At 40.2% G+C, this 24167-nt stretch overlaps 1 protein-coding gene across 7 annotated transcripts in view; it reads right to left on the reverse strand.

Moving 5' to 3' along the window:
• The window catches only part of CACNB2 (calcium voltage-gated channel auxiliary subunit beta 2), a 126634-nt gene that overhangs the window by 88929 nt on the left and 13538 nt on the right, over positions 1-24167 (reverse strand). For 2 of the 7 annotated variants that reach the window (XM_053359450.1, XM_053359447.1), the window contains exon 1: positions 15590-17636. The exons of 3 other annotated variants lie outside the window; for them this stretch is intronic. In XM_053359450.1, coding sequence (XP_053215425.1) covers positions 15590-15838 — 249 coding nt within the window. In that variant the 5' untranslated portion in view covers positions 15839-17636. Of the gene's footprint in view, positions 1-3216; positions 3566-15589; positions 17639-24167 lie in introns of those variants that run through there. 2 more of the 7 variants (XM_053359449.1, XM_053359455.1) reach the window with 2 other exon arrangements.

Here is a 24167-nt window from a genome sequence, read left to right on the forward strand (position 1 = left end):
CTTCCTGTCAAAAAGTTTTTCATGATGCTTAGTCAGAATCTCCTCTCTCGTAACTTGAAGCCATTGGTTAAGGTCCTACCCTCCGAAGCAGGAGAAAACAAGCTTGTTCCATCTTCCATGTGACAACACTTTAGATATTTGAAGATGGCTTTCATATCTCCTCTCAATCTTCTTCTTTCCAGGAGGAACCCAGTACTCCAGGTGCGGTCTGTAGAGGGGTACTTTGACTAGACTGTTGATGTAGCCTAGAGCAGCATTAGCTTTTTTTGCTGCTTCATCACAACTACTTGCATATTCTTTCTCTTGCTTCAAACATAACCAAAGATACCTTCTTCATTACACGCAACTGCCCGCTTATGTGAGGAGCACCCTCTAAACAAATGTTGCAATCTGAAAGGCTTCTGGCTGCACACTAGGGGAAAAACAGTTCAAGTACTTAAGCAACCATCAGCCCAGTTTAGAGGGGTCTTGGCAGAATATGGGGAAGCCAGCACCCACCTACATATCCCAAAATTCCTACACACTCCAGACCAGAGGATATGACCTTGCCCAACAACTCTGGCACCCCTCCTTGGGAGCCTTCATCCTCTCTATTGTAAGCAGCTCCAGGACAGGGCAACACTGTTTTAAAAACAGATATCTTGAGAAGGGAAAGAATCAGCAGGAGGTAATAATACTAATACCAATACTAATTTATTACTTGTACCCTGCCCATCTGACTGGGCTGCCGCAGCCATTCTAAGTGGCTTCCAACAGAATACAAAAAAAAACAACGAAATACCAGACATTAAAAGTTTCCCTATACAGGGCTGCCTTCAGATGTCTATGGAAAGTTCTACAATTTTATCTCTTTGACATCTCAGGGAAGGTCATTCCACAGGGTTGATGCCACTACCAAGAAGGCCCTCAGCCTGGTTCCCTGTAACCTCACTTCTTGCAATGAGGGAACCACCAGAAGGTCCTTTGAACTGGACCTCAGTGTCTGGGCTGAATGATCAGGTAAGCTAATTTTTATAAGGCATCAGTAGGCATCAACATGCTGATGAGGCAATGTCTGACTCAGAGGAACCTGACCCAAAGGAATGTTCCAGGGTTTATCTTGTCAGCACCTCACCTCTGGATGTCCTGTCTCAGATTATGTAAGGCTGGACTTACTGACTCACCTTAACTGATCATGGTCTCATCATTCAAAATATGAGTGCTCAGGAGTCTACTTGTTCCCTAGGATCCCAACCCAAAGAAAGTTGTGACAGTTTCTCATTCACCAAATATATGGCAGGCCTACAGAGAATATACAAGCTGGCTAGTACATTCTTTTTCTAGTATTGGTTTTTTTTTGGGGGGGGGAGGTAATGGAGTAAGATTTATGAAATGAATTCAAAACATATGAAAAATTATCTTGACTTAGGCACCAATTATGATGAAAATACAACTGAGAAACATGAAACTCAGATTTAGGTAGGAACTTCAGAAATGAAAGCTTCATAGTGCTTGATGGGATGACTCTTTGCAAGTGTTTAGGATAAATTCCAAGACTGCAACCCAGATAGTTATCAGTGCCCATAAGGGCTGCTGTTTCAACTCATCCTTAGACTTTCCCATTGCCAACATCAAGTCTGATCCTTTTTGGCTCTGAAACAGTGTGTGGAATGCAAGTTTTGGTGAAATTCTGAAATCTGTTTCCTATGAGATAAGCATCTCAGTTTCAGCCAGCTGCCTGAATATTGACCTATGTCTTGCTTGATAGATCCCCAGAAACAGCTTCCATGAGAAACTAACAATTATGTGTTCAACATTAAATGCTACAAAGCTAAAACTTAATTAGTAGAACACATAGTTATTAAAGCAATGAATTTCTTATTTTCGAGTATGCCTGTGTTGTTTTAGATTGTTCATAAATATATGTGGGCCTACTAATATTACTATAATAATATAATAATACTATTTGCTACTAATAAATGAAAGTTATTTGCTACCAATAAATGAAAGCAAATAATACTATTTGCTACTAATAAATGAAAGTTGATGCCACAATATTTGCCTTGTATACATCAAAATTATTGACTTATTTTTACACAGTAGTATGACTCTTGTGTTCCAACTGTATCATATATTTTCTGTTGCTTACTCATATTCTAAAGGAGACAGAGTGCCAACATTATAGGATTGCAGTGTGTGCTATTCCATTAGTAAAGCAATTCATTATGTCAACTGTTGCATCACCAAGAAAACGAGAAGTGAAAATGAAATTAAAAGAAGCTACAGAAAACCCTTCTTAGCTATCTTGGGTTTTGTTTGCCATACAATGTTAAATCAAAATAGAAAAACACACATATCCACTGTATGTCACAGAGAAACACACTGCATCACAAAAATACATCTCCCTCCCCAACCATTATAGGCCAATTGCTACTTTAAGCAATTCAACTCTATAAGCTTGGCCACATCGTATAAGCCTTCTGCTTCCTGTAACATCTGCACAGTAAACCAGAAAAGAACTGCTAAAGCATAATGCATCACTTAGGAGACTTATTACATCAGCTAAGTGCATCTTCAGCACATTTCAATTAACATTCAGTCCTATTTCTTCTAATATATCAGTTTTATTGCTAAATTTCACAGCAAGAGCTAACATTCAAACAGCTTTTTTGCAATACAGGTATGGAAAAACCATCAGGACTTATATACTATGCTCTAGAAAACACCAGAAACTGATTAACATTTATGCCATACTTTTGCCACCATGCTGATGTTTACATTGAGGTAAAATGAAAAAAGGAAGAATTTCCCACACTAAGCAGCTGGTGGTAGCTGCTATACATGTCTATAGCTGACACTTAGGCTTGTAAATAAATTTAATATATTTGTTACATACTTGGACAAAATACACTCCTAACTGCCATACAAATGTATTTTTTAAAAGTCTATCATTTTTGTCAATAGAATATCTCAGAAAGGTCAGTTATTTACTACAAGTTGCTTCCAGTATTTTTTCCGTGTTGCTCCTTATGAATTAGTGCTTTGTTTTCTTTCTTTCATTCATTTTTTTAAATACCTGTTAGAACTGTTCTTAAGCTCTGTGCAAGAAAGCCATTGCTCATTAGTCTTTCATCCAACAAACATCTCATAAAGCATCTGCATAAAGTAAACTGCACTATCAAATATACTATGTTCACCTCCACAATCATCACCATTCTAAAACAATCAGAAACTTACATACGAAACCCGTACTCGACGCCGGTGTGCCAACCCACAGCACTGCATGAAGAGGACAGCAGAAAACACTCAGTATATGGTCTCACCAAGCTTCAGACTGTCTTGTCATTTCCTCTGAGACACTGTCCATTCCTCTTTACTCTCCAGCCCCAGAAAAAGAGAATAGGTAGAAAAATCATTCAGCCAAGCAATGTTGTTAAAAGTGCCCTTGCGACTGATGAAATTGTGTGTGTGTGTGTGTTTCCTTTAAGTAAATCAATCCCTTCTGTTTCAGCTGAATATATAATTACCAAATGTCTGTGTTCTCATCCCTATGCTACTATAATGCATCTCTACTGAGATGAATTATTTCCTACTTGAAGATTTTATATTACCTGTTCTAAACTTAAAAAATAATCTCAAATAGAAGAATCTTATTTCTGTGACTAGTGAAATACCCTTTTTGTGTTTGATTTCTTCGTGCTGCCGTGGCTGCTGCTGCTGTTATTACAGGCTTCTTCCCAATACACAAACTAGCAAGAGCATCCTTGATTCAATGCTTCCTCTGGTCCACAATGGACATATCTGATCTGTTGTTTATTCCCCACCTCCAAGCTTGAAAAATGACTGAGTCTAGACTTTAATTCTCTCTGGATTCTTTGGACTACAGAACCACTGCACAAATTGTCAGAAGCTTTGTCTTGCAGTACGTGTTTCACATGAATTTCAAGCAGAGATTTTTTTTACTGGCTACAATACCTGACTGGCTTAGAAGCTGCAGTTGCACAGTGTTTTCTTCCTGTTGACACTGACATAAGATTTTACAATAACAGTAAAAGGTAAGCACAAATTTAGTTTTGATGCACCTTTAAAACAACCAAGAACAGTACTGGAGATAAGTATTTTTCTCTGGTGGTAACCTTTTGCAATGTTTAAAATTATTTATTTATTTTTATTGCTGTGAGTTGCATCACTGTGAATGATTATTAGCCAGCACCTTTGACAAAGCAATGCTAAGCTTCATCAGAGAATGAGGATGGTCCCTTTTATGAGAAAGTTGTATTTGGGGAGGCAGATGCCCTGCAAAGGGGGTGACAGCTCTGAATTTACAGAGGCAGAGAAGTGTGAGAAGTATAGCTGAAGTTAGCTAAATGGGGATACATACTTGGGGGAGGGAGGGAAGCAGAAGTATTTATAAGGATCCACTGTCTGCTTATAGGAGTGCATTCACGTCCATTATGATATATACACACAAAAAATGAGGGAGGGTGCAGCAGCTGCCTCGAGTGGTGGAAGCCCTTGAGGTGGTGACCCCATGGGCACCCTACCTGCCCCTGCCCCTGGCATCAACTTCCAATGAGATCTTGTGGAGCATGAAAGATCTTGCTGGATATTAGTACCGCTTCTTGGCCAGTGCCAGAGGCAGCACTTCCTGTTTCACCTTAAGCAGCAGCCCAGCTATGAACAGAAGACTCACAGGATAATCTTTGTAAGGAAATGGAGGCTTTACAACAAGGTTTTAGGAGGACCTTATAAAGCAATCCTGAAGCAGAGCTTGGAAGCTGTTCCGGAAAAAACAAGAGGCATGTTTGCTATATGGGATAAAGCTGTACAGAATCCTAGCTGTCAAGCACCCACTGAATAATTACTGGTTATTGAGAAGTTGCATGAGAACAATGAGGAGTTCACAGAATCAAGAGACTCTGTCCATTCAGGCTAGCAGTAAGGGGAAGGGGAAGGAAAAGCAACAGGAAAAGTTGAAGCAAGAGACGATCAGAGCTGGGGAACCTGTGGCCCTCTAAATACTGTTGTGCTACAACTCCTATCACCTAACCACTGGCATTGTTGGATGATGGGTGTTGTCCTGTATAATGGAAGTGTAGATCCAACAATATCTGGTGAGCCACATGTTCTCCAGACCTGGCCTATAGTAATGGAAGGAGGAGGTTTCTTCACTACAATTGTATACCCTGAAAACCTCAAGCTCCACCACTGAGAATAATACAGAAACTGTGAATTGTGGGTACAAAACAGACTGGGAAATCAGTTTGATATCACAGCCTGTGTAAATGACAGGGGTGATTACAGAAAGGACACTGACAACTGGCTTGAAGGGATCAGCTCTGCTGGTCAGGCAGAATATGTTGGGCGTGCCTAACCTATGGATTTCCAGATGTTGTTGTACTCTCAACTCTGACCAGTCCAAACTTGCATGGACAATTGTCAGGGATGGTGAGAGTTGTAGACAACCTACAGCTAGAGGCACACAGGTCATCCACCCCTGCCTTAGGTAAAGCATGATGATGGGCTTTAAATATACAGATTGGACAAAGACCTGAGTTAGACTGGTCCAAGAACATGTTCAGAAGCAGCAAAATGAAGAAAGAGGGGACCTTTCCACAATGTCCCACAGAGAAGACAATTCAATGGGAACTCATTTTCTCTCCCTGGAAATTTGCCTTAAAAGAAACACTATATTCACTGAATTCTACTCAGCACCAACACACAGAAACGGAAGTGAAATGTGCACTCAATAGGTTTGTTTTGCAATAGGTCCGCCTGGGCCTGGGCCCTTCGTCTGGACCAACCTGGCAACTCCTAGGTATACCCCCGTCCCTGTAGCAGGAGATTGGGGTGGCTTACAATTTTGGGCTGCTGCGTTTTTGTTCCTTAAGTTACTCTGAGAATGATAAGAAGTAAACTGGGACTGTGAAGAGACTGTTATCATCATGTAGAGAAGTGTATGTCTGGGTATAGGACAAGGGGTAAAGACACAAACATTATGTTTTTCTTGCTAATACTGAAAATCTTCACTGGGAACCATTTTTGGCTTGGGCAATCATTTGATGGTGATGGTGAAAAACCTTTTTAAAATGTGAATACATACCTAACCATGAGCCTGAGCTTTTAATTTTTAACATGTCCAACTGTTCTTTAAGCTATCTCAGCATGGCATTCAAGCTTTTTCTGACAGGAGGAACAATGTATGTTTACAAATTTCAAAGTGTAGCAAGAGCTCTTGACAAAAGAAACTTACTGTTTCTTAATAACTGTTGGTCCCTTGAAAGGACAATGCATTGGCAGAGGTGGCCAGGAAGGGGTTGTTTTCAGAAGTACCTTGCAAGGATGTGAATATGAGAAAGAAACAGCACTTTTGAAATGTCAAATAGCTAGAAGCAGAGATAGGGGGAGATTTTCTACATGAAGTTAGCCTTGGAGGGATTGATTAAGCAACTCTCTCAGGATCCACTTCCTACTTGTAGGAGTGTACTTGTCTACGCTATGCTTTGATTTAAAATACATATATAGAAGCAAATAAATGTGACAAAGACACAAGTTTCCCAAGTTCTTTCACCTGAAAAAGAATAAAACCCTGTAGCACTATATTTGCAACTCAATTATCAGGGAAACATTGTTGATATAAGTTTGTTTGAAAACAGGAAACAGAACTTAATACATTTATTAGCATTAATGTTATAAAATCTGAATTATTGTTAACATATTTATTGAGGACTATAATGCATAGATGAATAATTATTACCCTTCAAAAATGGAATATTTTCAAGGGTGAGCATCACAGAATCCCCTAAAAAGTTACTTAAAATGTCAGTAGCTAACTCCAAATATAAAGGGAAAGTATTACAAAAGTGAGCTATGTGACCTGGCTCATTCTCATCCCAGGACTATTGCTAGCCAGACACTGAATCAGCTGATCAAATGACTGTCTGGAACTGATGAAATGTATTCACATAGCTTAATGCCAGCACACTAAGGACACCACAGTTTTGAATGCCTAGTTATCTTCTCTAATGGCCTTCTGTATTGTGAATAAGAACAGTGTACTAATAATGGAGGAACTCAAACAGAAAGAAGATGGCCTCTAAGTACTTGGGTTCATTTCCTGCAAATGTTTAATTCATTCATCTCCCCCCCCCCCCCCGGTTGGGCTCCAGGAAGTTCAGACACAGCATAAAGTTTTTTGAGAATCTGCACTGCTTATACTGTAGGAAATTACAATATGTTCAGTGTTTTATTAAGCTCCACTTTTCTCACAGAGACTTAAAGTGGCTTACAGATAAAATGTGTCTGCCGTAAATAAACACTTTGAAAACTTGCTGATAGTGTATCAAATTCATTTCCCCTTTTTACATCTTTGGTTCTTCACAGATGCTATTACCTGTTCTTTTGGCTACTGTCTGAGAACCTTTAGAAAAGTTCCTGTAGGCAGCATAGAGTAGAGTTAGTACATATCTTTAATCTTAACTGAGCCAACACTTTTGGCATCAGGCTTTTCACTGAGCAACTGGGAGTGGGAAGGGTGGAAGAAAGAGAGAGAAAAAACACCATTCATTCATTCAATATACCACCCTTCATCTAATGATCACAAGGTGGTTTGCAGCATAAAAACTAGTGATGTGAGGTGAGAATATTCTCCGGAGAATATTCTTGAAAATGAGTATATTCTTGAGAATGAGAATATGAGAAAATGAGTATATTCTTGAGAATGAGAATATTCTTGAGAATATTCTCTGCTAGAAAATTCTGTGGAGAATATTCTCCACAAATTGAGAGCCAGTGTGGTGTAGTGGTTAAGAGCGGTAGTCACGTAATCTGGGGAACCGGGTTCGCGTCTCCGCTCCTCCACATGCAGCTGCTGGGTCACCTTGGGCCAGTCACACTTCTTTGAAGTCTCTCAGCCCCACTCACCTCACAGAGTGTTTGTTGTGGGGGAGGAAGGGAAAGGAGAATGTTAGCCATTTTGAGACTCCTGAAGGGGAGTGAAAGGCGGGATATCAAATCCATTTTATTTTTTTTAAACTCTAACGTAAGAATAAGTTTTAAAACCCACATTTAAAAAATCTAGTAAATAATAAGTCAAGCTGTGATATTGCCAGTGTAAGTAATGAATAATCTCAAAATATCAGCAAGTGCACCAAATGATACACAAGATATTTTGGCAGAGCTGGGAGCATATCAAGCTAAGGAAGATTTTTTTTAGCAAGTCATATGTATTGAAGTCAGCTGAAAAGTGGATGCAGTGGTTTGTGGAAGGAAACATGCTTTGGTTCAAAGCATAGCAGAGTGGCTGTGGACATTTACAATATGCCACCAACAACAGCTGCAACAAAACGTAGCTTCACTACTTATGGACTTACTCATTCAGCAAAAAGGAATAGGCTTACTGTAGACAGAGCAGGAAAGCTTACATATGTAGCTCATAACTTAAAACTCCTAGAAGAGAAGAAAACACAGCTTCTAACAAGCTCATTGAATTTTACACAACCATCAACTTCGTTCTATGATCTCACAGATGATCAGTGTGGAACTGAAAGCTCTGTTACTTGTGGAGACGAAGATGGTGACTTATCCTCTTAAGATGTTTGAGGAGTCAATATAAATTTATAAACATTTGAGACTTGTTACTTAAAGCCAATTTTAAAAAATAAATTTCTTTCTTGTGACAATTTATCAGTTATAATTTAAATATGTTGTGTGTTGCCTTACTTGTCTAAGCAGATAGTAACTTGCATTTCTGATGTTATGTATATTACTGATTATTTGTGTTTTATTTTCTGGAAATAATAGCATTTATTTTAAACTTTATATTGATTTTATTAGTGTTGCACTGAAAATACTGTACCATGTAGATATTAAAGAACGTACTCATGGAGCAGATGTTCAATGCATTAAAATGAATATTCTCCTATTTTAAATGAAAATTCTCTAATATTCTCATTAATTCTCATTAATCGAGAATATTTGTGAATAGTCTCCAAAAGATTATTCTCGAGAATTTGACATCACTATTAAAATCACAAAAAATATAGCATAACAGCAAACAAAACAATATGCCCCCCCCCAATATGAAAGGCCGTAGATTGTTTAACGGTGGCAATATATAGAGGGGAAAAACAAAAGATCCCATCCTTTCACTTCCTTCTTTATACACTACTAAGCCTTGAAAGAAGAGCAGAGGATTTGTAGTGAAGTTAATGGAAGGCTGGAATTCAGAAGTTTAATCTGAATATAAATCAAGACTTTCAGCAATTTTCAAGTGGTTCACTGGGGTGTTTTTTTTTGTGGGGACCACTGCCCTATACTACAAGGTAGCAAAATTTCAACTGAAGCATTATGGGGAACATAGTGGTTCACTGGACCACCAATACTGCACCATCTCTTTCAACAGACAGTGCTAAGATAAAAATAGTATTTGCTTCTTAAAAAGCATACACTACTAATTACTGTCAAAGTTAATATGGAATATTTATATATTAAGATCCATATACTAAAAGAGAAAAGTATACAGTAACACTCTCAAAGTTTGCTCATGGGCCATGGGATGGAAATTATTATGTTTTGGCCACTAGATGGCAAAGCTGACCACAGAACTGACACACCTCTACATCTTATTTCTGAAAAGTTTGTTATTGTGCACACACACACACAAAGAAACAAATATTCTAGGCTTCCCTGCTGACTGAAATCCTCCTCAACTATTCAAATCACTTGGTGAAATCTAAAAGAAGTCTCTTACTTATAAACCTAATAAAATATCACCAATATAATTTCATCTCAGAAACCACAAAGTTAACTTTAAAATCCACAGTTGGGTAATATCATTTTTAGAACCAACTTGAAAGTCACAAAAGGCGTGTCAAGCTTTGAGTTCTCCAGAAGTCTTCATCTTCTGGAGGCAAGAATTACACAAGGCAAACGGTGGTGAAAAATCAAAACACAAAAAGAAAAGAATCACCTGGATCTGGTAGCCAAGAGATCTGTTTGTAGGCTCAGTTTCAATAAACTCAATAAACTGGTCATCTGGAGGAACCATGAACAACTAGAAAATACCTGAAGGGATGATAACTATTTCCCCTAATCTCAGATAATGTTATCTAGGAGACTGTGTGTGAAGATACTATTATTATTCAGCCCAGTATACCTGAAGGAGTGTCTCTACCTCCATCGCTCAGCCCGTACACTGAGTTCCTTCTCTGAGGGTCTTCTGCTGGTACCCTCACTGCGAGAAGCAGTTACAGGGAACCAGGCAGAGGGCCTTTTCGGTAGTGGTGCCCTCCCTGTGGAATGCTCTCCCTTCAGATGTCAAGGAGATAAATAATTGCACAACTTTTAGAAGACCTCTGAAGGCAGCCCTGTATCGGGAGGTTTTTAATGCTTGATGTTTTATATTTTTAGATATGTTGTAAGCCGCTCAGAGTGGCTGGGGAAATCCAGCCAGATGGATGGGGTATAAATGATAAAATTTAATTTAATTATTATGAAGAGAAACTTCAGTATGGAGACAAAAAACAGGGAGAGCTAGGTTTGGCCTCTGTGAGCACCGTAGGACATCATCTGTCTTCTTATAAATCTGATGTGGGAGCAGTAGGCTTTGGCTGTTTGGTGGAGCAGTAGGCTTTGGTGGAGCAGTAGGCTTTGGCTGCTTTAAAAGCTGTTCCTTCATTTGTGACCTGTTTCCAAAGGAAACCAAATCTCAGAGAAGTGGGATGAATATAACACCCTGTGAATCTGTTAGCTAATACAAAGAAGTGTGAAAAGTTCACAATAAAAGGAGGAAATGGAAGAATAAGTATTTCTGATCCTTTACGAAACTGGCATGTAAACATGAAATTTATTTAGTTAAATTATCTTTATTCAACCTCTTGCCATGAGATGGCAGCAGACTTCAGCTGTAATTATTAAATGCTGCAGACTTAAAATGAACCCTTGGAAAGCCCTTCTGTGTCTATTATCTTGAAAGTTGTGAGGGCTGGGAAATTTCCTTTTTAGGTCAGCATCTTCCTCCATACACTCCCTGTTTCCTTAGAATGATAAATAATTTTGGTGGGATAAAGAAATGACCACACGCAAATGTTAAGCAGGACAGAGGGCATTGACTGCTAAAACCTATTTAATGATAAATAGAAAATTAGCATTAGTCAGAGACAGGCAGAATTCCAAATGAAATTACTCTAAACCAAACTTTTACTAATTTTTCCCAGACTAGCAATCTTTAGTTCACTGGGCTAACTAGGATGTCATTTTACACTGTACTATTATTAGTTATCTTGAAATCAATATTCTCTATTACACTAGCTACCATAAGTGGCACTTTTCACATAACAGCCCTCAGCACGCCATAGCAACAGGAAGAGTCTGAAGTAAAATGGCCTGGTTTCTATAGTAACTGTCTTTCCGACCATCTGTAATCAAATGGGATTATAGGCAGGGAAACTAAAATGGGCAATTCTGCACATTTTAAAACTATTTGTATACAAAAACTTCTCAAAGTTTTGCAGCTTTGCTTCAGCATTATTACTTATTTCTTAACATAATTAAGTACTATCACATATTAAACAATAATAAATGAAGCAATGCAAATGCACTCTCTGTCACAAGTGACAGAAGCCATGGCTGCTGAGAGAAAAGGGAAGCTGGTTAAGGCAGGGTGGAGAATACATTCCCCTTAATAGCAAAAAACATGCTAGTCAAATAACACATTCACAGGACATGCAAGTGGAGCTGAATTTCCTGCCACAATCAGTCTCTCGTGATTTTTACATTCCTGCTGTTTTCTGCACACTTCATTTCTGATGACAGATTTGTGCCCATTTTCGTTTTCTGTGATGTAACAAACTACACTGCACTCCTGTCATGTGATAAGATATATCAAAATGGAAAAAGATCAGATGAGTGAGGTAAGGTGTTTAGGCGCTGAAATAGTGTTGCAAGAATATCTTTTAAAAATTTACCTATTAAGCTGTTTACTGCTTGTGACCCAATATCCCCAAGGTTCGAATTCAGATCTTGTCAGGGGACTGCCATCGGAACAGGGCAGGGAGGGAGGGGGGCCACTGGGATACAGGGAGCCTCCGAAAATCCTGAGTAGCAGTTCCTCTTCCAGAGGTGGGGACAGCCACACCTCCAGTGGAGAAGAGGGGAAAGGGCTTGAGGATGCTGCTGAGCCCCAGCGCCTCACCTCGCCAGGCTGGCCAGAAGGGACAGACGCCGCTTCCGTCGCCCAGCTTGTGCAGAGGGGTAAAACACAAGGAAGGGAGGTGGAGGTTTGGGGTGCCGAAGTTCTTATGTTGAGGGAGAAGCTGGAAGGGGCCACTCCCGGATTCTGCAAGTGACTAAGACGGACATGGACTTTGTAGTTCTGCACTGTAAATAGTTTGCACAATAAAACTTGTAAAAGACAGCAACGACCAGCAGCATCTGACAGATCTGATAGGTTATTAGGATGTTCCCCACATGCCTTTCTCTGGATGTACCCACTTTTGCAGGTTAGACTGATGGCAAGTAGAGAAAAGGCCTTTCTGTAGTGGCACCTCAACCTGTTGAGATTCACTTGCCATCAAATGAGTTTTGGTGCCATATCAAACCAGTCCGTGCTTTTAATTTAAACTTACACAATTTTTTTATTGTTGCTGAATGTTAATGTCATGCCAAATTCAATACACATTTAAGTAGCAAGAAAAGCCAACAGCTACATTTGACTTCAAAAGACAAAACTTTCAAAACATGAGGAGATTAGTGAAATGGAAGTGAAAAGGCAAAAGGGTCACATTTCTGCAAAAGTACTTAGGAATTGTTCAGAACCACAATAATAGAAACTCAACTAGAACGTACAGTATACCATAGGTCAGGAAAAGGATCACCAAGGCCAAGAGGATGCCAACATTGTTAATAAGCAGAGTAAATGAAGCTGTTAGAGGCAGTAAGTCTTCCTTTAGAAAATGGAAGTATTGTCCTTACAGTATAGCAAAAAGGAACACAAACTAAATAAATGGAAGATAGAAGTTCTAGATTTTACTGAGAAATTCACCAGATTAAGATGACATCACTGAAGAGTTTTTAAAGAACGTAAATCTCAAATTGCTGATCTCCCAACAAAAATATGTAACTTGCCCCTAAGATCAGTCCCTGTATAGTCACAGATTTACTACCTATTTTATAGGCTGGCTGTTCCTCCAGTCACACTTGGTGCTGCACCTGACAACATAGTGGGCACAATTTGAGGGAGGTTCCCACATACCCTTATTGTAATAATTAACAATAACGTTTGGCAGTCATTTATATCCACCCATACGATTTGTTTTCCTTAGAATTCACACACTCAAGAAAACTGGTTTTTTAACTCAAGGGATATAACAGGCAGTTTGCTAAGTGGCATGGGAGTTTTCTATTCAAAGGTCCCAAATGTAACTTATCATCTGTAATAAGATAAACAAAGACTGTACTGATCTTTTGTGCCTTTGTTTTTCTCTTTTTCTTTCCCAAGGGCAATTTTGTAGTGGCATAACAGAACTGTAAGCAACTGCTGTTCTAGGAAAATAGTTGAAGATAGAAATCTACACCACTCTGTGGAATATAAATGTTTCAGTACTTACTTATGCAAACAGTATCTATTCAGTAATGAGGCAGTAGTAGTCTCAAACAGATCACAGTCACTCTACAGCTTACTAAATTCTGACCTAATGGAAGACGTGTTTACTTTAAAATTACCCAAATAAGCTGAATACAGCACTCTTATTTTCAAGTACAACATAAAACTCCTCAAAGTTTATATTCTTTATGTTGCCACCCCATAGCAAATACTCTGCAGTCTCTTTTATATTTAGAATTTTTCAGATCTGAACTTCCCTGCTGACTCACAGCTCATGGATTGGTCTCTCATAATCAAGGATTATTCCTAACCATTAGCAACAAAGCATTAAAAAATATGAGAATGCTTCCTTAGCAGACAATACAAAATATAAATTCTATTTTAACAACTGATGTTACAACCCATACAAATCTGATGGCAGGAGGGAAGGCTCATCAGGTACTTTTCTAGAAGCTCTGACAAGAGGGAGAAGTGTAGGTATGCCATTTGCCAGTGTTTCTGGCAACCAGTCTTTCCCTTTACAGATTAGGAGGACACTGAGCCATGCTGCTTGCAGACCACACTGGGAGACACCACTCTATTGCCCTCATGACAGAATAATAACCCTTCAAACAGAACATGCATGATATGCGTTGAGTAGAGACTTGGAGCACTAGATGTCCATATTGGGGGATGTGAAGTCCTTGCCTTACTTTTGGACTTCCCATTGATAAAAGGATGCTGAACTGGGTGGGCCACATTTTAACTTTCCATGAAAAGAAGTTGCAGAGGGCTGCCAACTCTATCAGTGAAACATCACTATAGAAGGAGGTATAGCTTAATTTGATTGGGCTGGGGAAAAGAAAACCTGAGGGATCCAGTCATGGATATGTTGAATAACATACAGTTTGGTCCTAACATCATTAATGTTAGTTTAATACTGGTTTTTATTTGAAATTATTTTTCTACCGAATGACTTGATAGCAATCATAGAAAAATTGAAATAATATTTCAGATATAAAAATAGTGCCATCCAAACCTACTGATTTGTCCACGGCAGAACATTTTAACAGAACCAATGACTTTCAGAGCAATCTGATAGAATCCCAACAGAAGATAGCACAAGCATCCACCCAAGCTTCAGATTGGAACATTTTTCCACTTTCTGTCATCAAACAGAGTCTGTTCTATATCAGATGAAATGTTCGTAACCAAAACATTATCTTAAAAGTTCAAGAACTACCATACAAATGTGCTATCCTATCATGCAAGTGCTTAGATTTAATTATGTGCTGTATGTTTATGTCTTCATATTCCTAAAAAGGCAGAAGCATTTTAAAACGAAGGAATGAACTTTCTGCCCTGTTAATGATAGCATTCTGTTGCTTTTATGGATGGTTCTTTAATGTCTTTCAACAGAAAAAAAGGAACACCATTAATTCAAAACTGCAATAGAAATGTATTTAAGAGCCATTACAACTATTGTCTGTTTTTAAATTGATTTTGCTATATATAAAAAAGGAGAATACTAATGGAATATGCTTTTCTCAAGAGGAACCACTAAAGTATTTTCATCTCAACTTAAAATGTACTAATATAAATTAAAGGAATACAGAGAGATCTGTAAGAAATATTCTCAGTCTCACAAAACCAAGGTCTCTTGAAAGGGAGCCTGGCTCATTTAGAATCAGTTGCATAATGAGCACCAGCATTTATAACCCTCCCTCAAATTATAAATAATTTATCATCCAATAAATGAAAATTACAAGAGTTTTCAGTCAGAATCTGTATCTTTTTTAAAAAATAAATAAACAAACAAACCATCTACCTTTCTGTTCCTTGAATACTCAGATGATACTGCTACATATTATACTTTTCATGAAGCTTTTGCCCAGATAACATTTCCCTTTTCCCCAATCTATGTAATTCAAGTGTAGTTCTCCTCCCAAAAGTTCAAAGTATGACAACCTAGTCATAAAAAACCTATTAAAATAATAAAGCAATGCATAAATATTACTTTTCAGTTACCTTCTCTTTTTCAGGTTTAGGATCTAGAGTTTCCTTTGATTTCTCACTTTCATTTTTATTTGATGGTTCTTCTTTGCTTTCTTGTTCATCTTTATTTTGCAGTTCCTCAGTATTTGGAACCGTATCTGCATTTTGTTTTTCATCTGTATTCTGTATATCAGTATGTATTTCCCTATCTGTATTTCCTGCTTCATTTGAATTCCATTGTTCTTCAGCATTGGAGGCTTCTTCAACAAAGTCTTCTGCCATTCTGAACGTATAAAACAGTGCAGACAACTTTCCTCACAAACATTTAAGTGTGAGTGTCCAAGTATTAAGTTTGTGTCGAGGTGATAGGATCAAAGTGAGCTAGAAAACAGACACCTGAACCTAGTACTGACACCTATGTGAAACGAAAGCCTTTTGTTGTATTCCTCTTTTTATATTTAGTTCTAATTCTCCACTAAGGAGAACATTAAAATACAAGGAGAACTGAGAAAGACCTAAATCATATTAGGTGGATAAGAAAATAAAAGATCAAAACCATAAAAAAAATCAAGGGTAAGTGTATGTGTATGTGTAATTCTATAACTTAGTCTATCATTGTTATGGAACCCAAACTGTCACTGAAATCTGACAAGAGAGTAACAATGCAGCAAAAGTAAACTAGTTCTACAACAACTTTCCCCACGGTCCTCTAGTTGTTCTCAGTGAAGGCTAACATGGATACTTGATCATTAGTCTTGCAATTAGAGTAGTTTCAGTCAGCAGGAATCAACCAATGCAACGGGTGTGCTTGGGCATTCACCAACAAGTGGCAAGTTGTATCTGTGCCCAACATGGCTGATGAACCTTCTAAAATAAAAAAAGGTAATTCAATGGATCATCTCTCTGCGACATTCAAAGTATTTCAGAAAACGAATGAAGCCCCATGAGATTAGAAATACAATCCATGTATCACTTGAATTAAAAGCAGAACTCCATATATTGCAAATAACTAAAGGATTTTGCGGCAGTTGCAGCAGTGAAACCTCTAATTGAGGTAATGTGAGCTGCCAGCTGCTAATTCCTCCCCAAATCACTTCTTTGTTTAGCCTGGCTCGATTCTTTCATCACCACAAACCCCCCTTCTTCAACGCCACCAACAGTTATGCTGATGGGTGCTGAAAATGATAGTAAATGTAGTGATGGTGTTGCCAAGGTACAAGTAGGCCACGTTTCTCCTCCTCAGGGGTTGCTTTCCTATCTTCAGACATTTTTTGCAATATGATTCATTTCCCCTTGACTAAACAGCAAGAGAGGCAATAATTTGTCAAAGAGTACATGAGCTTGTCTCAGACACATTAGCCTATTATCTTGCTGAAGCTAAGCAGGTATAGGCCTGACCAGTGCCTGGGTAGGTGACCACCTGGGAACTATGTGTTCACTTTCTTAATGGAAGAAAGATGGGATATAAATGGAAGAAAATAAAATAATGAAAATAAAATTTCATTGTCTGGCAATGTCTGGAAGATGTTAGCACTTTCTGTGCATTTTTTTTACTGCCAAGAGAACAGCCTGACCTCAGTATTACTTTCTTAATTGCTTTCCTGCTGAGATGAAAATGGAAATGGTCAGTGGAGATAAAAACAAATTATCCTACTCCTTGGATTTAAAAATTGTCAGAATAGCTGTGCAGGGAAATTAAAACTTTTTGGAATGTGGATTAGTGAACTGGAGAAGAATAGGTGGAAAGGGAATAAACTGGATGAACATTTTCATATAATTTTTACAATAATATGGCCTTTGTGTACGATTTCTAAATGCAAAAAGGATTTTTATAGGTAATTTAACATATATTTTGCAAAGCAAGTTGAAAATCTGCTGGTATTGGCCAGTTTCTAAGTCCTGTTTTAGAAGAGAAAGCTAGTCATTAAATTCGAAACCTGAATTTAATGATATTCTTAAATTTGGCCTTACAACCCAGTCCCCTAGGTTAGCACTCTGTATGACATTTCTAGGTCAGGGTAGACATATTTAAAGAACCAACATTATAACTACACAAAATTTAAACACTATAGCTGATGAAAAGTTAAATCAGTAGGGAGAAAAAATGTAATATTTGTGTATGTTGATCATATCATTTCTTTCTTGAAGAAAGTCTTGTGAAGAATAGTTCAATTTGTCACATGACTTTCAATTATTTTTTCATATCCAGTGAGCTGAGGAGGGAAACAGAGGGAAAAGATAATGCTTAGATCACTGTGAACACAGCACCCTTGTTGACAGTGAGTGAAATAAAAGATATCCTGTGCTCCAAATCTTGTTGGCATCAATCTGTCTCAAGAGACAATGGAGGAGTGCACATTTGAGAGTGAGATCACACTGTTAGAAGGATATAGCGCCTGCTGTCGTTGTAGAGACTGATGTAGGAGAGAGATGCTTTATTGCAGCTAGGGTAGATGAAGGCATCCAGTTGTGCTACTGCAGATGCACCATGGTTTTTCTTCTTTCTGTGCTCCTCCCAGAAGCCATTCCTTCTCTGGTCACTGCTATGGATCGAGCATGTCCTTGGGGATCCTGACATCTTCCATTCTGTGGACATGACCAAGCCAGTGTAGACATTGCTAAGACAGGAGTGCAAACATGCTGGGAATGTCTCATTGATCAGTTCCTCTGTTGGTTAGGACCAGGTTGAATATAGATGATCACCTTGTTGCTTCTTCTGAGAAATGAAATAGTCGGTGAGGAAACAGAGGAATTTGTTGGACCTTACATTCTTGGCAGAGTTTGAGTTCCTACAGATATCAGAAAAATTGAAGTCTCCCATGACTACTAGCTCTCTCCTTTTTGAATGTTTGGTAATCTGCTGTAGGAATGTATCACTCAAGTTTTCTGTCTGACTTGGAGGTCTACAGCAAACCCACTCCTACAATAGTAGTTTCCCACTCCTACAATTTTTACCTGTACATATGTTCTCTGTCTGTCCTCCATGCTTCAGGACATGTATCTCTTCACAAGTGTACACATCCTTTACACATAATGCTAATTCTCCTCACTGTTTGGTCTATTCCTTTTGAACAGGTTATACCCCTCAATTCCTACTTTCCAGTCATGAGTCTCATCCCATCAGGTTTCAGTAATGCATATTAGGTCATATTTGCCATTCTGCATTTAGAGCTCAAATTCGTCTTGCTTGTTCTCCATACTCTGAGCATTAGAATAGAGAAAACTAAAACCACAAGTCCAGCTGCTTCCTTCTTGTAGTGTCCTATCCTTTAGCAGGTTTCTCGAGCAACAACTCAGTTTCCTGTGCATCAATGAAGCGATTATTCCCAGTACCAGGTGTTCCCCTGTCATCTATAATACTGTCTCCCTCCTCCTCAGGATTTAGTTTAAACTTCTTCTGATCAGGTTTGCAAGACTCTTAGCAAACACATTCTTGCCAACTGCTGCGAGGTGCAGCCCATCTGTTGCTGGAAGTCCTTCCTCAAAGAAGCAGAGGCCATGCTCCAAGAATCAAACCTTTCCTGATGAAAACACCTGAATAGTGGCTTACTACCAGTATTTTCCTTTCTTCCTGGGCTACAGTCTTCAACAGGAAGCAATAATTTTAAAAAAACCCTGGGCCACAAGGCCCTTCAGCTTCTTACCCACAAACTCAAAGTCTCTTGCTATACGTCAAAGGCTGTATGTTCAATTTCCAAATGCATCCAATTTCCAAATGTTTTTGAAAAAGTTGCTCCCTATTAATATTGAACACTCTCCTGACTGTATTGTTGACGATGTGTTCAGGGTATCCTCTATTTTGAAATTGTTTAGCTAATATTCTGGAGTCTCTTAAAAATTCCCCAGGTTGAGTTCCGTTTGAGTCTAATCATTCGACTGAAAGGGAGACTGTTTCTTAAGCGTCATAGATGAAAGGAGTCATATCTTAAAAGGAAATTTTTATCTGTAAATTTAGTAAAAAATGTAACATTCAATTGCCCATTGGAGCTCCTATATATGGTCTTGTCTAAAAAGGAGATGGCCTGTCTGTTATGTTGCAAACTAAACTTAATTGTGGGATGAACTGAATTAAGCCAATTGTCCAGGGCATCCAAATGTGGTTCATTGGAAAAGATCATAAATATGTCATCTATACATTTATATAACTCAATGCCATGGAAATAAGGGTTAGTTTTGGGATCCAAGATCCATTGTTTTTCAAACGGATACATTAATAAATTTGCCACACTAGAGGCAAATGGTGACCCGACTGAAATACCTCTAATTTGGCAATAAAAATCATGGCCAAATCTGAAATAATTCTTTTCAAAAATCAAGTCAATTAATTCCATCAGGAAGAAGGTGGGGGGGGGGTCCAAAGACTTCCGAGCATTTAGAGTATCCTCCAGAACTAACCTTGCTTCATCCAAGGGAATAGATGTGTACAAAGACTGTGCATCTAAAATGACTAGAATGTTTGATGCAATAACTGTATGTTGTTCTATAATTTGAAATAAATGTGCCGTATCCTTAATATATGTATCTGACTTAACTAACCTGAAGCTGTAAAAAATGGTCAACAAATTTCGATAGAGGTACCAGGAGTGAACCTGTGCTGGAACAAATTGGATGACCAGGAGGCGGTCTCTCAGGTTTGTGTACCTTTAGTAAAAGGTAAGAAACTCGTACACGGGATGAGATTGTATTAAAAATTGTCCTACCTTATCCGATAGGTAACCCAGTTCCATAGCCTCCTGGATAATAGTCCTTACCAAATTCTGACTATGTGCCGTGGGGTCTGAACCTATTTTTCTGTAGCTTGTGTCATCTGCCAGTTTTCTCCTATTAACTATTATATAATCATTTCTTTCCATTATTATGTATATGCAGTCAACAAATGCATGTTTTGGGAACCTGTTGCTAATGAGGCCTCTCTGATGAGTGAGTCACAAAGAAAAAGATGTGCACATTTTGTCACTCATGGTATTGGACATGAAAGATACAAGTAATTTCCTCCTTGTGAATGATATCCAAGTACACAATTCATCATGTGTAAAGCAGTGCTAAAGGCAGAAAAGACCTCTACAGAAAATCACATGGATAATAAATTCACTTTGCCATTATTTATAACCCTGTTTGTGACTGAACACAGTGTAATAGGCATCCTGCCAGTATTTAAACACTGTGGGGCTAGACTGAAAATATTGGTCTAAAGCAGCCCATCTAGCCTGTAGTCTTTATCACAGCTTAATATTTACAAAAGTGATTTTTAAATAAGGTTGCTTCTTTTTAATAAACATCAGGCTTTAAAATAAGATCTGAATACAAGGCTCACAAGGATAACATTTTATATAAAGTACCAATAGCATATAGAATTGCTTTATAACAGTTATGTGCCTTTCATCAAAGTGATTTTGCTTGCACAATTTAGTTTACTTGATCTGTACTTTTATAAGTCTTTTTAATAATTATATAGCTGTGATCTACTTGAAACGCTTAACATGAAATTATAGTCAGACAAAAAAATCACTTGCAAGTAAACTATTTTGAAATTTTGCAAACTTAAGAACTACGTTTCCATATCTAATCTCATTACCCAAACAGTTGAAAGTTAAAGTTATGGACTTCTCTAAATCATCATCATCAATCATCATCATCATCAGTACTAGTCAAACCCCTACAGAAAAATAAATTGAATCTAATTAATTAAATAAAATAGATTACAACAGAGTACAAAAAACTATGTATGCCTTCAGATAAGTAACTCAGTACAGGAGTTCTTCCTTCAAATACCCATATATAATCATGGTAAAACAAACTGCTACTGCTGTTTAATCCATACTGAAAAGATAGTTTATTTTCCATTCAAAAAAGCTACATAACTGAGCCAAATAAGTTACAAAGCGGTATTTTGTGTAGGTGTGTATAGAATGTGCTCTGTTGTAATATCAATTATATTACCTATTATACATTATCAAAGTCTCAAGATGATGCTATTAAGAGCTGGATCCACTACACTCCTTCAGCATAAAGCACCAGTCCACTCTGATATTGTTGATCAAACTGTTCCTTGAAATTGTTATAAATATCTTAGTATAATTCCTTTGCAATTATTTCAGACAAGTTGGATTTGGGGCCAGACCCAAAGCAATAACATGTAATCTGGTCCTGCACATATATTTTCTTAAACAAATAGCCAGCACAGAATGGGGAAGGGGAGGCTTTAATGTTTTACCCCCTGCTGCAGTTCCAATGCAAAATTGTCAAGGCCTGTGCCTACTATCCACAATAGGCATAACACTCCCACTGGCGCTACTGGGAGTTTTCTTCCCATTACAGATAGCAAGCATCTATTTGTTAAAAAATAACCAGGCATGCAAAGCTGATTAACATCCTATCTAGTTTGGCCCCCAAATTTAAAATATTGAATTTGAAATGTTCAAGGATACAGAAGTATCGTCAAATTACTTTATATATACCGTATTTTTCGCCCTATAGGACGCACTTTTCCCCCTCCAAAAATGAAGGGAAAATGTGTATGCGTCCTATGGGGCGAATGCAGGCTTTCACTGAAGCCTGGAGAGCGAGAGGGGTCGGTGTGCACCAGGCTTCAGGAAGCTATCCGCAACCTATCCGCAAGTCTTCAGCGGGGAGCTCCCCGCCGGCTCGCCCTCACCTCGTTGCGCAGCGGTGCCCCGCTTCATGGGGCAGCAGGGCGGAGAGGGAGCCTCGGCCGGCTGCTTGCCGGTATCTCCCGTTGAAGAAGAGCAGCCGCAGCCGACGCAGCAGCGCCGCGCCAGCCGATTAGCTTCCCAATCCGGCGCGAGGTTCCGCGGCGACGGGGGAGCCCTGTGCTCCGAAGGCAGCGCCACCGGCTGCAGGAAAAATGGAGCCGAGGGAGGAAAGACGAAGCTGGAAAGGAATTGAAGCCAGCCCAGCCCGGAGCGCGGGAGTTCCCGCCAGGCTTCGGGATGCAGAGAGGGATAGAGAGCAGCGGATGTTGAGGTTCTCCAGGCTGCTCCTTCGACGGAGACACACAGTGTGTTTTGCGAGGACAGTGTGTTTTGCTCCCGCTTGCGTTCGCTTTGGGCAGCTAGCGGCTCGCAGTGCCGCCCCTCCTGGCCCTGTGCGCTGGGACGAGGGCATCCCGTTGGGCATGGATTGCAAGCTGGAGGCGTTTCCAGCTTCCTCCTTTTTCCCTAAGCTCCGTTTTTCCTGCAGCCGGCGGCGCTGCCTTTGGAGCGCAGGGCTGCCCCATTGCCGCGGAGCCTCGCGCCGGATTGGGAAGCTAATCAGCTGGCGTGGCGCTGCTGCGGCGGCTGCGGCTGCTCTTCTTCAACGGGGGATACCGGCAAGCAGCCGACCGAGGCTCCCTCTCCGCCCTGCTGCCCCAGGAAGCGGGGCACCGCTGCGCAATGAGGCGAGGGCGAGCTGTCGGGGAGCTCCCCGTTGAAGAAGCCTCGCAGGGAGCGGGAGCCGCAGAACCCAAGGCACCACGACGGCGATCTGGAGACGGGCAACGTGGCCAGCCTCATCAGTATCTTCGGCTCCAGCTTCTCGGGCTCCCAAGGCTTGCGGACAGCAGCCTGCAGCCCGAAACCCGGGGGGGGGTATTTTTTTTTCTTTATTTCCCCCCCAAAAAACTAGGTGCGCCCTATGGGCCGGTGCGCCCTATAGGGCGAAAAATACGGTATTACATTTATGTTCAGAAGGTACAGTCATCTCCCATCCAATGACTGATGACATCCACACCTGCTTTGTTTCAGTATTACAGAAACAGTATTACAGACACTCCTGTGTGAATGTCTGAGGGCCCTGCTCCTTCCTGCCACTCACCACCTGGCACAGGGCGGGGCCTGAAGCCTCACAGGGACTGCTACGCTCTGCTGCCCAGGAGGACTCTCCTGTGTGAGTGTCTGAGGGCCCTGCTCCTTCCTGCCACTCACCATCTGGCCCGGGGCAGGGCCTGAAGCCTCATAAGGACTGCTGTGCTCTGCTGCCCAGGAGGACTCTCCTGTGTGCGTGTCTGAGGGCCCTGCTCCTTCCTGCCACTCACCATCTTGCCCGGGGCAGGGCCTGAAGCCTCATAAGGACTGCTACGCTCTGCTGCCCAGGACGACTCTCCTGTGTGCATGTCTGAGGGCCCTGCTCCTTCCTGCCACTCACCATCTTGCCCCGCGCAGGGCCTGAAGCCTCATAAGGACTGCTGCGCTCTGCTGCCCAGGAGGACTCTCCTGTGTGAGTGTCTGAGGGCCCTGCTCCTTCCTGCCACTTACCATCTGGACTGGGGGGGGGCCTGAAGCCTCAGAGGGACTGCTGCGCTCTGCTGCCCAGGAGGACTCTCCTGTGTGAGTGCCCGAGGGCCCTGCTCTTGCTGCATACCACCTACATGGCCCGGGGTGGGGCCTGAAGCCTTAGAGGGACTGCTGTGCTCTGCTGCCCAGGAGGACTCTCCTGTGTGAGTGTCTGGGGGCCCTGCTCCTTCCTGCCACTCACCACCTGGCACAGGACGGGGCCTGATGGGCCTCACTAGGACAGTTGCTGTTACTGCTGGAGGGGTGCAGAGTGCTTTTAAAATGTTTTTAACATTTTCTTTTCATTTTTTTGTATGTGGGGTGGGGGTGGGGGTGGG

This window comes from Podarcis raffonei, chromosome 12, assembly GCF_027172205.1.
Source record: "Podarcis raffonei isolate rPodRaf1 chromosome 12, rPodRaf1.pri, whole genome shotgun sequence".
NCBI lineage: Eukaryota > Metazoa > Chordata > Lepidosauria > Squamata > Lacertidae > Podarcis > Podarcis raffonei.